This window comes from Cygnus olor, chromosome 8 (assembly GCF_009769625.2).
Source record: "Cygnus olor isolate bCygOlo1 chromosome 8, bCygOlo1.pri.v2, whole genome shotgun sequence".
Classification (NCBI taxonomy): Eukaryota; Metazoa; Chordata; class Aves; order Anseriformes; family Anatidae; genus Cygnus; species Cygnus olor.
The window spans coordinates 8,948,031-8,963,700 of record NC_049176.1 but is presented as its reverse complement, the minus strand read 5'-3'; the positions used below and the strand labels follow the sequence as shown (position 1 = coordinate 8,963,700).

At 51.4% G+C, this 15,670-nt stretch overlaps 1 protein-coding gene across 3 annotated transcripts in view; it reads left to right on the top strand.

Moving 5' to 3' along the window:
- Positions 1 to 3,164, top strand: part of TEDC1 (tubulin epsilon and delta complex 1) — a 71,713-nt gene extending 68,549 nt beyond the window's left edge. For all 3 annotated transcript variants that reach the window (XM_040565995.1, XM_040565996.1, XM_040565997.1), the window contains one exon: positions 1,922 to 3,164. In XM_040565995.1, the coding sequence (XP_040421929.1) occupies positions 1,922 to 2,281 (360 nt within the window). In that variant the 3' untranslated portion in view covers positions 2,282 to 3,164. The remainder of the gene's footprint in view (positions 1 to 1,921) is intronic.
- The last annotated feature ends 12,506 nt before the right edge of the window (positions 3,165 to 15,670 follow it).

The following is a 15,670-nucleotide window of genomic DNA, read 5'->3' as shown; positions in this document are numbered from 1 at the left end:
ACTTGATTGATTTTCTTGATCTTTGTTGAGGGTAGGGAGGGATAACACATCAGAAGACTCTGGAGAGGATTAATTACTTGGCTGCCAAACAGATGAAGATAACTCCGATAAAAGACTTGGGATAAGTGAACGAAGCCCTCGCTACGTTGGTGTCTGTGGAGGAATTTAGCTGCAACTGCAGCTCTGAGTGATCTCTGGTGTTTGAGATACCAAAATATCCCTGACCTTACAGATGACTGGTCTGAGCCCTGACACGTGAGATACCAACATCCTAATGCAGACCTGCAGACTGAAAATGCTCAGGAGAAGTTTGTCTTCACCCATGGCCAGGGAAGGAAGGGGCAGCAGAGAGCAGCTGCGAGTCTGGAAGGAGGGGTGGCATCAGCACTGAGCTTTGGCCGAAGGATTCGTCCACAGAGCTGCAGTGGAGCATTTCATGGTTCGTTATCCTCACAGTAGGAAACAATGTCTTAATCTGAAGCTGAGTATCTAACTTAAATTTTCATCCATTTGATCTTCCTGTGTCTTTGTCAGCAAACTCTGGTCTCTCACCACCTCCTCCTTCACTTTCAGGATCTAAAACAAGTTATGTCTTAAATGGAATATTTGGAGCGCTTCAGGTCTTATAAGGCTTGTTTTCTGGGCTGAGTCTCATTGGGTGACCTGCCTTTGAGTCCTTCTGCTTCCATGTGTTTTTGTTGTTTTCTGAAAATTTGCTGGTTTTCTGCTGAGCTGCTTAGGCAGCTGGCTACCACCGCAGAAGGCTGTGACACCCCCTTGCTCATGGCCTTTCTGCTCTGCTGCCAGCTGTGTGGGTTCAGCTGATGGAGAAGTGCAATGGAAGAGCTGTGACAAGGTAAAACAGGAAATGTTTATGGGGCAGGGAGGGGGCCAGGATGGCCTGTCTGTGGACTGCCACGAGGCAGGCTGCCTTTCCCCACCCAGGATTGCCCCCTGTGATCTCTGGGTGTGTGTTGAACTCCACCACAACCACGACCTGGAGACTACACGACGTATAACGTGCCGTTGGACCACGAGCCATTTCCCCGAGGGACCTGGGCGTAGGGTACCTCTCCTTATGGATGTGTTCCCACTGACAGCTACGTTTGGAGATGAGTCACTGAATTCATGTTTAATCCACTTGTAAAATTGGCAAGGCAATTACCATCTTGCAAGTTCTTCAAATCAAATTGTTAGAGAACATTAAATCAAATGCTTGGGAGAAACCCCAGTGTATACAATTGGTTTTACCCAGACAGTGATTCTGTCACAAGAAAAGCTTTGTTTTATTGGGCCTACCTTCAGAGAAACTGTGTTGCCTGGTGTTCATTTTGTTCTCAGCCTATACTGCTTTGTCTCTGCTCTACTATTTTCATTGTACTACTTGCAACCCCATAACGAGAATGAAGGAATTTCTAGGTTACGGTTGTCGTTCCTACTTTTTCACATTGCCAAGTACAGAAAGCATTTGCAAACTTAATTAATGCTGTTAGTCATGAAGCAATTAATCTGTTATGACAACACGGTGGCTTAAAGCACAACGGTGATGAAGGTCACTCTGCTAGATCTCCCTTCTTGCTCCGTGTGTTTTGCTCTGAAGCAAAACCACCCACTCAGCAGCGTGAGGGATGAGTGCAGAGCCCTTGGGTATTACTCATCGGCGGAGGGGTTGCTGGACTGTGAAGCTGCAAACAAATTACCACAGGCAGCTTTCTGGTCTCTGGTGCTGCTACCTGATGGAAAGCGTGTGTTAGCTTAATTCAGATTTCACTGCCATGCACTTGGGTTTACACTTGGCTCCCGTCTCTTTGGTACATCCTAATCCAAACTTGACATTTTGTGTTGTTTCCTGGTGTGAGTTTTTCACAGAAACCTACCTTGCTCTCTTTTTTTTTTTTTTTTTTTTCTTTCCTCTATACAGGTGAAAACGAGAGCAGAAGATCTACAGAAAGAGGACTTCGCTGCTACAGTTAGAAAGATCCAGGAAGCTGTGGAACTGAAACTGCTAGATCTTTCAAACTTGTGTGCTCCAAAAAAAAATAAAATGCATGGTTTGTGCAGGCTGGTGTATAGAAGCAAGCATTCTGCCGGCAAAATAGGCTTCAGCAGATCCGTATCCAAGGAGCCTGCTCCAGCTGTCAGTGCTACAGAGGTGATCAGAGAGCTGCAGATGAGAGAGGCCAGCCTGCAGAGAGAGCTGAAGCAGCTGCGGGAGGAGTGCAGGCAGAGGCTGGACGAAATTGCAGAAGGGTTGGACGGAGTGATTTGTGTCTCCCCTTGAAGAGATAAAGCTGGACTGAGAAGAGCAAAGGAGTAGTCTTGTTTGATCAGAACACATTTGTGCAGCTTGGTATGGGGGAGTGCAAGGTGAGGAACCAAATGTGATTTCTAATTTGTAAGCCTGGGAATCATAACTTATTACTGCTTTGTGACTTGCACTGGTGCCATAACCTTGGTGGTTCTCTCTGCAGCCTCTTTATTGCTAACCTTGCCAATTAAATACTGCAGCAGGCCTTAGTTGGGAGTGTGCTTAAATCTCCCTTTCATCTTTCAGATTTCTAGTTCTTCTGCCAAGCACTGGGCTCTTTCAGAATGCTCAGCTGCCAGACACGGCATATTTTGAGGCTGCAGATTGAAGTACTAATTGCATTCAACATTTTCCAGCAAGTGGAAGTGTTCATTAGTCAAAAAAAAATCCAGGTATTGGAGAACGTGTGAAGTACTGAGGCTCAGAGATTAGAAATGTTTGAGAAAGTGAGCTATTTTAATTCATCTGGTTTGCATATTTGTGGCAGCTATAATGCAGTCACCGTAAGGAAAAACAAATGCATAATAATAAATAAGGCAGCACACCGTTTTCATTTGCTGCTGTGATGCACTTCAAGTAATTGGGTTCTCAAAGAGAACAGACTAGAAACCAATTCCACCAAGTTATGAGTCACAGGGAGGTAAGTTATGGATCTGCTGTAGGGAAGTTTCTGTAAAATAGAAGCATGGCCCTAGCTTCCAAGCTTGAGGAGTCTCCGAGCTCTGTCTCTGGAGGCTCCTTTCAGTGGAATATGCAAATGTTTTCACTTGGCATGCATTTCCTGCCCTTCTCTGTTTTGCTTTCTCCAAGGAATATTTTTATATTCTAGTTGTACACTTTCAGGAATAAATGAGTATAAAAGAAAACAGTTCGCTTCTCATTTTGAATTGCCGTGAGCAGTGGGCTTTCCTTGGTCTGGCTCTGTCTGCTGTCCCAGCTCCGTGGTGCTGCCGCTTGACAGCTGTTCTTGGCTCCCTGCTCAGCCAAATGCGTGGCCCAGCTTGTTTCTCCAAGGACCAGGCTTGAGCAAGGCTGGTTGGAAGTGCAGCTCTCAGCTGGAGATCTAACTCCAGACAGGGTCCAACTCCTCTGCAGGTGGGACAGCCCCAGGAGAAGGGTGTCTGCGTGGGCCACAGCCAGGGATGTGACTGTGCCTGATGGCAGCTGGCACCGGAGGTGACAGCGTGGTCCTGGAGCAGAAAACCCCCACGGGCTAGCGGGGTTCAGCTCTGGGGCAGATGGCCACAGACGGCTGCTGCTGCTGGGAGAACAGACCTGGCCTTAAAATGCCAATCCACATTGCTTTGTTCTCCAGCCACCTCTGTAGGGGCAGGGTGTCAAGCGCTGAACTGTTTGAAGCACGTGTCCCCACTGTTGGTGGGTACAGCCTTGGGACCTTGGCAGCGTGTTGGTTCCAGGGCTGCTGAGACTGAAAGCACAAGAGCACTTGCTCAGACACAGGCTTCACAGAAAAGTTATTCGTGAATGGGAAGGAAACCAGTATGTCCTAGACCTAACAAGGATGGCAGCACCCATCTATGTCTTTCTGAGCATTTCATATCCTCCTCCGGCTTTTATCCAAGGAAATTTTTATGTTGCATCACATTTAGGTTTAAAACATTGCTCTCAAAAGCTCCTTTGTTCTCCTAGGATTTTCAGCAGAGATGAGCGGACAAATATTCTTTAGCAGGGAGAGCGAGCTCGGATTCAAGTGCGGGTCTAGCTCGCAGCTTGCTTATCAGGGTTGTCTTAATGCTGTATGCCTCAGTGCATTATGCTGCCATCCACTTAAACTGACAGTAGAAACTCATGAGCTGACTTATTTCCTAACACCAGATATTTGTCAGCACGCAGCTCTTAGTGCAGCGCTTCTCGGTGCTCCTCCAAGGATCCCACTTCAGCAGAGACCGGAGCTGGCAGCGCGTGTGCCCCTGCTTGACCCCCAAGAATTGTTTTTCTCTCTGGTGAAATGTAAAAATGATGGTGTGCTGTGTCCGTATATATATATGTGTGTGTGCTAAGCATAAAAGTTTCCACAGTGAATCTCAGCTGCATTTACTGCACGGCACAAATCACTGGGGCAAGGTGGCTGTGTTATGGATGGGGAACTGTCAGCAGATTGGAGCTGCTCCTGCTTGTCCTGGCGTTAATGTCTCGGCTAAAGCTGAAAGCAGCTTCACAGAAGATAGCCTTTGTACCCTTGGTGCTCTGCTGGCATCATCTGCTTCAGACACATTATGCAAGGAGCCGGGAGAGATGTGGTTGTAATTTTCTGGCACTGATTTCTCGCCGCCTTTTGGTTTGGGTACCAATTAGCAGTTTGAACAAGCGGATGTTCTGCAGTCTCCCTTGAAGGTAAGCAAGGCGTTCTGGGCACTTGAGGCTTTGAAACCAACACCTGCAGCCCCCTCTCTCCTGTGCCCCTCTTCTCAGGCAGAAAAGTGGACTCGGTGACCGTGGTTGATATAACCAAGGTTATACCTAACGGAGAGATGTTTGTCACCTCGTACATTGGCAGTGGAAGTGTTTGACTTCACTTGTGCATGACCACATCACAACCCGCTGGTTTTAAAGGCTGCAGTGACCTTGGACAGCAGGCTCGTCCCTGTGTGAGTGTTGGAAGATGCTGTAAAAGGAGGGTGAAGATGTCTGCACCGGGGGCGCGTGGCCAGCAGCGAGCAGGCGACGCCGCTTGGTCCCTGGCAGATGCTGTGGCAGGCGGCGGATGACTCAAGCGCAGTACATTTCATCCACGGGCTCGAGCATGCTCAGGAAACGTTAAGTATTACTTCACTGAAATTGGAGAGTGTTGTAAACAACCCACTACAGACTGAAAGGCAACGATACAAGCTGTTAAATGATTTGTCCCTCGCCGTTATCACCAGGCTTATTGTATGTTTCCTTGTGGAAGCAGGGATCTTCGTCCTAAGGGAACTGAAAAGGAAAGGGTGTGTGTCTGGTTGTTCAACTAAAAAGAACAATAGTGCTGGTGATGCCTTAACATCTGGAACAGGCAGCAGGGGTGATTTTTCTTATAAGGAGGCTGCAGCAATTGTCCTTGTTGGTGCATCTCAAAGGGAGATACTTTGGTTTGAGTTTGGTGCAGGGTTTCCAAGTGAGTTCAGAAAGAGAGGAGCCTGGCGGAAGCGATGGCCTGTGCTGGAAAAGCAGGACACGGGGGTTCTGCCAGCACCCACCAGGGTGCTGTGCGTGGTGCTGGGGTACACTCGCTGAAGCCAGGCTGCCTTACTGGTGCCGTGCCGAAAGCACGCGCCCTGGCGACGGATTGCTTCCAAGCATAGCCCTAAGAGAAGCTTCTGCAGGACGTTGGCTGTGCATTTTCTCTTAGGCCAGCATGGGGGTGTTGATAGAAAAGCACAGTTTAACCCGTTTCTCTGATGCAATTGGTGTCTGCTTTCCAAACATCTTGCTAGGAAAACGCAATTGGCCATAAATACTTAATTGGCTGGTAACTCTGGCTTGCATTGCATAGCTAGAAATATCCCTCCCCAAATAACTGAGCATCAGTCAGCTCGCAGTCAAAACAGGAGGTTTACTTTGCAAAAGGCAAGCGAGGCATCTGCAGTCAGTGCTCCTGACAGCACTGCGCCTGCTGGTAAATAAAGGCTGCAACCTATGTTTAAAAATAAGAGCTGCTGGGAGTAGTGATTTCCAGCGTGGAGTGTTTTGGGTTCCCTGCGGGATTCCTCCACCAGCGCCTGCTGGAGGATGAGCTGGTGGCAGTTAGCGGGGATGTGTGTGATCCTGCTCACTTCTCTGCCCCTCGGCCGCCTGCAAGGTGTGATGCCAGGCTTTCCCCTTCCTCCTCTGCCCGTGGCTGCTGCTTGCAGCGTTCCTGTAGCCCCATCTGTCCGAGGAGAGGGTCCCAGCGCCGGCTGTGTGCACGGCGCCAAGGCTGTTCCTCAACACCTTGACAAGCTCAGTGACCCCAAATTATCACCCAGCACCTCCTGCCTGGCCAGGTGATGCCTTGAGCTGCAGACACGGAGAGCAGGAGGGCGTTTCACGCTGCTCTTTGCCATAGCACTGCTGCAGAGCTCAGCCTGTGGGGTATTTTCTGCGTGCCTTAGGATGTGGGGAGCTGGAGCTGTGCCAGCTGTCCCGCTGGTGGCACCGCGGGGACACGGCAGCGTGGCCAGGCTGTGCCCTGTGCTCCAATGTCGGCTGTTAATTACCAGCCTCCTGCTGCTCCGGGGCACCAGTTATTGCAGGTTCCCATTTGCATTCCCCATTTTTCATCGCTGCCCTTTCGGGGCCAAGAAGGGCACCAAAAGGCACTGTAACCGTAAAGCTCGACTGCACCTTATTTACTTGGCATCCTTGTGTCTGCCAAAAACCAATATTAATTTTTTCTCTCAATGAAGGAAATATTTCTCCTGTTAGCCACGGGGGCAGCATTTGTTCCAGAAAGCAGCTTTAGCAGGCCGTTACATCATGCTGTAACTCGTACCAGTGAGTAAGGACAAGCTCCCCATTGATGCAGCTCCATGGCTGGGGCTGGTCACTGGGATGGCCGGGATAGGAGAGGGAGTGATTTGGTTCTGGCTGCTGGAAAGGGGGATTTTTCCTCTCATCTTTCACCTGTGCTTAATTTTTTTGAAGCAGGCAGTGTATTTAAAAAACTCTCTGAATTCATTGCTGGTCCCATGAAGCCCTGGTGCCCAGCTCCCATCCGGGCTGTCCCCAGCTCATTCAGCTTTGCTCGGTGGGAATAATTCAGTGAGTTGTATGTATGCTTTTACAGCTGTTTCTGAAGAACTACCATGATTTAGTTCTCAGGATGAATATTATATTCACAAAATTATTGCTTTAAACGTTTCCTCAAGAGCATGAAGGTTTAATGCAGTCTCAAGTGTATTTCTATGCAGGAAGTCCATGTATTTAGGAACGACGCTTTTATAGAGCTGTTATCAGGACGTAAATAACAGTGGCGTTTCAACAAAGTCAATAAACTGAGGTGGGGTGTGCAGCAGCAAGGGGAGAGCATCGCCAGCGTGGCCTGGGATGGAGACAGACACCACACCGTGCAGGGCACCAAAAGCATGGCAAAGCAGGGCGTTCCCAAAGCATGGCTTGTCCTTGTCTGACAGCTTGTGGTGAGTAAGTTGTTTGACGCCAAGGTAACGTAACCCCTTGTAAGTGATTTGAAAGGCTAACATTGGGATGAAGTGAGACAAAATTATGAAACTGCCCCCTGCTTCTTTGGTACCTTCTGGCCTTCCCGCCCGTGCCAAATGCCTGCTGCAGACTGCAGTTCTTAAATGGGGCCGTGCATCATCATACATGTTTGTTTTGGAGAGATACAGAACTGGAAATTAACTCGTGTCAGCCCGTCTGCCAAATGTGTTGATACAGCCTCAGCTTGGCTGTTTATCAGCCCCCTGGCCAGTCTGGAGTGAATTCTGCACCGCCTCTCCGAGAGTCGCCTTCAGGACTTTCTCACGTGAAAAGATTTAGGCGCTCTTGCAGCTGTATTTAATCACTTCAGTCCCCAAAACATCCTGTGGAGGGTCTTGTTACTGTCAGAAAGGGAAATCCATGGCACCTCTGCCAGAGCTGCGTGACCCGGGTGCCCTGCGGCTTTAGAAATAACCTAATAAAGGAGGAAAAGGAGATTAGAGGTCTAATGAAAAGACTGATCTTTCCACAGGCCAGGCCCTGTGCGTTCGTCCCTGCTGCTCAGAGCATCTCTGAGCCTCACTACGTGTCAAATGAAACGGACTAATGAAATGGATTAGGATCTTAATAGCACATTTGATGAGCGAAGCTCTCACCCCCAGGCACTCGCTCATGAGTACTAATGGGCACTGTGGGGCCAGAGCCATCCCAGCGCTGTGCGGGGCTGGTGCTGCCTGCCTGCCCCCGGCACCCCCAGCCCAGCTCGGGGGAAAAAAAAGTGTTTCTGTCCAGAATGGGAAAGTATGCTTTTGTGTATAAAGGGGGAAAAAGGGGGGGAAGCAAACTGGTTGTTTTGTTTCTGAAAAATAGGTCCAGTCCTTCCTTAATATAAAGGGCTTAGTTCTAGGGGGGAATATGTTTTGTTTTGGGTGATGGCTGGGTGATGGACCGAGGAGTCCGCAAGCGGTCAGTGCAGCCCCTGGCTGCTTCGCTGGGAGCAAGGCTTCCCTGTCCTGCCCCGTGCGCTGCCTTTCCTCCGGCACCAGCCCTCGCCTCTCCATTTGTGGTGGTTGTCACCTAAAAGCAACCCAGAATGCCGAGCCCCTGCCTGCCTTTCACGTCAGCTGTCGCAGCCAGGTGCCTTCTGCTCGGGGCTTTTCCTTGCTCCGAGGCCTGATGAAGTCTCAGGAATTCGGGTGATACCCTGCAGCCCTGGCTGGGCAGCCGCTGAGGTCCAAAGTGTCCTCAGAAAATCTGGATTTAAAGTGAAACCGGAGCCCAAAGAGCCCCTCTGGGTCCTGCATCTGAAGGACACGTCTCAGCCTCTGCTGGGGGTTTAGGTGCAGGTCTCTGGGGCTCGGGAGTTGTTTCAGTCATTTGGCGCAGGGTGTGCTACACAATTAGTCATCGGGTAACGGCGCCTGATGTCACGGCTGTTTCCATGGCAATGGGAGCAGACACGGAGGAGTGTGTGTGTGTGTGTGTGTGTGTTTGCGTGTGTGCATCCCCACTCCACCACTGGTGGTTCTGGCCTGGGAGAAGCCCCGAGCCCTCGCGCCCAGGACGTGGTGGCATTCGGGGCCACCCTAACGCAGAAAGTCCTTGTCTTGTTGCTCCGACAGCCCTGGTCCTTGCCCCTCACTGCCTGCTGAACATCGCACAGGAAAACGAAGAGAACAGACCCAGAGCAGTGACATCCCTGCCGGCGGAGGGGAGCATCTACCAGGTGTCAGTGCCAAAGGAGGGATTCCCCGAGCCCCGTAGCTGCAGCCTGTGAGCAGAGGGCTGTGACAAGCTTCTTATTAATGACAAGTGTCATTAGCCATGATGTGAAATACAAGGCCAGGTGAGTTACGGCCCAGCATGTCTCATTTACAGCGTGCCAGCTATATAAGCCTATTTATTCCCCGTCTCACCTAAGTGCCAGGTTAGCGTCCCTGCGTCGTGGCGAAGTGCTGCCTGCTCTGTCCCGTTCCTAAACGAAGCCTTTGTAGGAGCTGGACCAAGGGCTCTGCAATAGCTCTGTGGTCCTGGCACCCGCTGGCAGCCTGCAGCAGGGTTTGGGGACCTGCTGCAGCCCCCTCACATCCCAGCCAGGTATTCGAGGCCGGGCTGCCGCCTTTCCACTCGCTGAGCATCGAGATCTAATTCATGTCGGGGGCAAATTTCGGGAGCTGGTGGAGAGCGTCTGCCGGAGAGGTGCAGCGAAGGGACCAAGCGTAATGCAATTGCTTCATTTGAAGCAATTAGAGCGGAGCAAAACCATGTTTTTATAAACGGGTTCAGTATTGGGAAGCGATGCACTGCTGCATTTCATGAGCGTGGAGTCGAAAAGCAATTTTCCTGCGTGTTGGGGGCAGCGCGGGGGTCTGGTGGGTTTGTGGTGTGGGAAAGGGGGGGAGCTTCCAGGGGTTCCGACGAGGTTGTGGTGTGGGAAAGGGGGGGATTTCCAGCCTGCATGGGAACGAGCTCCGGGTCGGAGCCCAGCTAGAGCGACCCACTGCCGGGGTAGGGGTGTAAGCAGAGTGGGGAGCTCATCCCACTTATCCGGCTTTGGGATTCGGGCAGTGTAATGTATCCACTCTGCAGATCTGGAGTTAGCAGCAAGGAGAAAACCATGTAAGGATGCTCCTGCTTCTGCTGGCACTTCATTGATGGGGCCAAGGGATTCAGCACCCAGCGTGGGTAGGATGCAGGGCAGGAGTCGGAGAGGACTCAGGCAGGTCCAGCTTCCCCCAAAGCACCCCAACCCATAAAGCCCAGCCCAACGGCTGCGGGCAGGGGCAGCCCCCGGCTGGTGGGAGCTGCACTGGGTGCTGGGCTATAGGGGGGCTGTCAAAGCTTTTTCCAGCCAAGGAAACATCCTGGGGGGCTGTTCCGAGGTGCCCTCAGCACCAGCACAGCCGCCTTCTGCCTTCTTCAGCTCCAAGCCTGGCTTTCAGCTTGGCCTCTAACATTCAGTCTGTTGGTATCTAACTAGAAATTAAGCCTTATTAGTCTAAACACAGCTGCATCTGCAACAGCCCCCTAACCTTTTCCTCTTGAAGCTTTGCTCAAGTCTTAAAAAATCCACGTTTTGCTATAAGACTGTCAGATTTAATCCTTTTTAAATATCCTTTTCCCCGGTGCGGCAGTAAGATTTCCCAGGCAGCCCTGAAACTCGCAGATAAGATTTTACTGGAATAAGACATCCAAATTAAGTGAAGCCTCTATTTAAAGCAGCCTTTTGGGGGGTATCCCACTTTGTGTTTGCCTCTAACTTTTAAGCAACTGTGGTGGTTTTTTTTTGCTCAGGATAACTCCTCGTGACTTGGCCGGGCACAAGTGGAAGCTCTCAGCTCTGCTGGGCTGTGCTGGGGTGCTCCCTGCTGACGGGGACAGCGTGTCACATTTGTAAGGTATCCCATACACCCTGCAGAGTCCCTTGGGGTTGGGTAATGGGGCCACGTTACCCAGAGAAGCAGAGGCAGGCAGCCACATACAGCTCTCAGCTGGCAGAACTGTGAGCGAGGGGTTTGTTTTGCAAGGATGGATAGGTTTGTGTTTGTGTGGTTTTGTTTTTAATTGATTTTTACGGCCATAAAAGCGTAACTACCTGCTGCTGGTTCACTAGAGAGATGGATGCGAACGCAGTGCTGAAGGAGCCCTGACAGGTAGGGGATGTGGGTGCGTGTTTCAGGGGCAGCATCACCATTAGTGGTACCAACAATGTCCAGACTAGGGGTTTAATGGCTGCAGTTAAGCCTCCTGCAGGAACAGTTTCCTTGCTGGGATTTACCTGGCAGCAAGCTCTGCAACGCCGACGTTCCCAGAGCAGTGAGGAGGTGCAGGGGAGGAGCACGAGGCACCGGGCCAGAGGTGTCATCTTTTGCCTCGTGATGAGAAGGTGAAAGGGAGATGTTCTGCAGCCTTCTCAGCAGGGATTTCTGGGGGCAGGGGGAGGATGAGATCCAGGACCCTTGTATTCACGAGCTGGTTTGGGCTGCAGGACCGCAGCAAAGCGAGCAAAAGCCCTATTTCTTCTCACCTTTAAAAGCAGGGCTGATGAGAGCGAACTCGACTGTAAAGCACTTTGCTGTCCAAGGATGAAAATTGCTAGATGAAAGCTTTGTATATTATTTTTTGCTTCAAGTACAACTGTTATCATTTAAAGTGATCTTTAGTGGCTGCTTTTGACATCTTCTTTTCAGCCTCGCAGACTTATTTTCATTGGCCTGAAGAGTAAGTCTGGCCATTTCTAAGCTGAAACAATTTTCTGCTGGCAATTGAGGCAAGGTCAGAATTAAAGCTAATGCAATATTGTTTGCGACCATTACACGGAAATGGCGTTCGGATGAAAACAAACGGAACGAGGGCCCAAGGAAACAGCAAGGAAGCCGCAGCACACAGCCGCGATTTTTTCTCATTACGACAGCAGCGCTCCCTTTGAGCTGTCCATAAATTTAGAAATCTTTAAAAAGAGGAAGCAAGAACAAGCCAAAAAAAGAATCAATAAGAACAAGGGGAGGAAAAGCAGTGAGGGTGCGCTTGCATTGGGCTTAATGTACACCTCTAGGTAATTGCACCCTCATCACTGCGGCTCCCGCAGGGGCCGGGGAAGAGACTTCAATCATGAACCCTCAGCTGCAGTTCTTGGGGTCAAAAGGAGAAGATTTAAAAACAAAATAAAATGTGATCAAATTGCTTCATCTGCAGCAGGGTGGGAGCTCTCTCAGCTGCACGTTGCAGATCTGCTTTTTGATCCGCTGTGAGCCTTTCCTGCTCACGGGAGGAGCAGGGCCCGCTTTTTCTTCTCCAACTCTATTTAAATTCTCCTCCTTGGCAGAGCAGCATCTATACCAACGCTGGAAATTTTCTTATTATGGTGCTTCTCATCCCAATTGCTTCCTGGCATCTGTCCCATAGACACCTTGCCCTTCCTTGCTTTCTGATTATTGTTTTCATATTTTAGCGGGTTAACCTTCTGGCCACATTGCCTCCTTCACTGTTTCTCAAACACAGAGCTCTTAGCTTTCCCTTCACAATCACTTAATTATCATTTTTTTCCACCTGGTTGGTTTTGCTCATGATTTCCCCAATTTATACCACCTCTGGTGCGACATCCAGTAGCTGTATTACTGGCTGGGGCTGTCCTCTGCTCGCACTGACCATAATCGTGGTGGTCACTGCTCCCCCGGCAGTTTTCCCCCGGGCTGCTTGCTGTCACCCCCCGGCACAGCCTCCTGCCCCGATGCTGCACGCGATGTTACGCATTTCTGCTGCAAGATTGCAAGAGGAGTGATTTATAGCTCGGGGATTTTGTGACACTTTTTTTTTCTTGTTAAATCATCTTTGTCTCATGCAAGGTGTAAGACTGTATCTTTCTGACAAAAACAAACAAAAATTGCTTTTTGTCTTTTTCTTTTCCTGTGGCATCTGCCAAGGCTCTTCTCTGCTGCTGCACCTTCAGCGCAGACCCAGCCCAGGAGGACCCGCTCCTCATCTCGCAGCACCACAGTAAGTTTGTTCCCTTGAGATGACTTTTCCTTCCCAATACACTCACCCTCCGTCAAGGCAGGGACAGGGGAAGCCCCAAAAATTGCCTCTCCCACTTTCCCCCCCTTTCCCTGGAGGCAGCAGCCGTGCCTAGAGCTCCGCAGCCCCGTGGGAGGCTGGGGTCCGTGCTGCTCCTCTCGTCTGCCAGGAGGGCTGCCAGCAGCTTGGCCACGTGGCTCAGGCTCTATTTGCCGGCTTCTGGTTTTGCATTATATATTTTCATTACGGGAAAGAGCTCGGGGCTAAGGATACTTAACTGTAATAAATACATGAGTCGTTGCTGAAGACTCCCAAACACCGTGATGGGGGCGCGGGGAAGACACAATTACCTTGCAGCGTAATTGAAGCCCTCGGAGAGGTCACTTTATTTCCATACCCCGTAATTTTTTTTATGACAAATGGTTCCTAATATGTGCCTGACAGAAACGCTCGCATACTGCTGCTGAGAGAGAATATGAGCAAAGGGAAGGGAAAGGCAATCCCAGTGTGAGGCATCGCCGATGCCCCCTTGCCGGGCACTTGGCAGGGGGCTGCCCCTGCCAGCGATGCTCCTGCAGGCTTGCAGGCCGCGGCTTGCTGCTTGCACATCAGCTGCTGGCCTGGGACAGCCACGAGGACCCTGATGTCACCACCCAAGGGGACACCAGCCCCTGTGGGTACAGACATCGCCCGACCTGGGCGCAGTGAGCTCTGGGAGCTGGGCGAGGGCGCGAGCTGCTGCCCGTCGGGTCGGCCGCGTTAACTCTTCACAGCTCCAAGTTCTTCAGCTTTGAGATGGAGCTGAGCATCTGGACAGAAGGGGCTGACAGCTCAATTTTTCAGAAATTTATTGTCCCTGATTACTCGTATGACCCGCTTTGGTTGCAGGCTTTTATCTGTGCCTGCTGCTCGTTGCGCTGTAAATCTCTGTCCAGGCGCTGAGGCTCGTGGGGTACCGTGTAATTTGGCTCTGTATATTCATTAGTGCTTTCTGATACCGCAGTAAAACCTTTTTGCATAAAAGCGGCTATTCATTCTCCTGCGGAGAGCGTAAAAGATGACCAATGTTACCCATAAAATTAGCGCTGTGTTTCGGCAGCGAGTGTCTCCGCGGGAAGCAGCAGCAGCGCTGCCAGGCCAGCTGCCTGCCGTGTTAGCAGGGCCCTCGTCTAGGCAGAAAGCAGAGTCCCGGGTGTGCCCGGGGCCACCAGAGGAGACAAGGACTCCAGCAGCAGGATGCTCGTGTGCTATCCTCCAGCTTGTGCCCTCCAGAAAGCCCAAGGGATGCTCCGAGGACCTCGGTGGGGAATCAAGGAGTGCCTGCAAACCGCAGCAGCTTTCCCCGTGCATTCCTGCTGCTGCAGTGGGGCCACAGGGCCCCCCCCCAGGATCCAACGGTGCCTGGCTGTGCCCACGGGGCTGCTCCCACCGCAGCTCATGGCTCGCTGCCACCGTCAGCCCCCGGGCTGCTCCCCAGCCACCATCAGGCATGCAGGGAGGGTTCCCGTCGGAGGATGTAATTCCATTCCCACCCGCTCCCCAGAGAAATGAGAGTTAAACAATGAAAAGATTGATTTTCCAATGAATGCCAATTTGTTTTCTAAGCGGAATATCAAATTACGGAGGGGTTGGAGAGGGGGAGCGCGGCACGGAGCGAGAGGGGACTTGTTTTAAATGGGCAAACAATTAATTCCCAGGTTCATTACAACAATGGTGAGTGAGGGTACATGAAACAGTGAGCGCATTTAATTTGGAGCCCAGCGTTTCCCCTGATGAGTTCAGGAGCTTCAATATGCTCTTGCCACCGGTGAAGCTTCCCTTCCCTGACACGATTTAATTACCTCCTCCTTGCTCCAGGAAACGGCTGGCAGTGACGTGAGGCTGGCAACTCGAAGCAGCGCTCCCCAAATCTCCTCCTCCGCCCTGCCCCGAGTGCTGCTGAAGCAGGACCAGCCCGTCCCTTGCACTCCCAGCTCGTCTCCCTGGCCGTGCATGGGCTCACCCTCGCTCCCCAGGGGTGTATTCCAGGTAACTACCTAACGAGTGGCCAAGGGAAGCGGGGCAGATACAACACCACAGCCTGCAGGAGGCCTCCCCTGCATCCTTGTGCATCCCCGGTGTGACTGTTTTGGGGGTGCACAGGGCTGCAGCACCCTTCCTGCAAAGCCCTGGTGCTGCTTTCAGCCCAGGCATCCCAGCCTCAGTGTGCACAGGATCCCGAGCCTCCCTGCTGCCTCGCTTTAGGCTCTTTCTCCCAAAAGTCAGCTCCAAAGAGAGCTGTCAGCAGCGCCGACGTGATAACAGACTTTGTTGGCAGTGCTGGTAAACAAGCGCCTTGGAAACCTTGGCTGAAAATAGAGTTGTGGCTGTCTCCTGCTCTCCCGGGGAGCGCGGAGCATCCCCCAGCTGAAGCCCTCTCTGAGAAGTCCCCAGATAGCTCGGGGTGCTGGTGGAGCTGCAGACGTGACGTGGGCGTTCGGGAAGGGGTTGATGGCTTGGAGCCTTCCCCTGGGTCCCCAGCGGGGAAGCACGCGAGGCAGCCCTCAGCCGAGCCTGCGATAACCTGCCCACGTCTTTTAGGACAGATGATACATTTTATGGGCTGCCATAAAAGCAGAAGGAAACTCGCACAAATCAGGCAAAACTGCCGTTTCCCCAGAATGAGCCTTTCTTCTCTGAGCAGCGGAGCAGGAGGGGGGACCCCGGCGG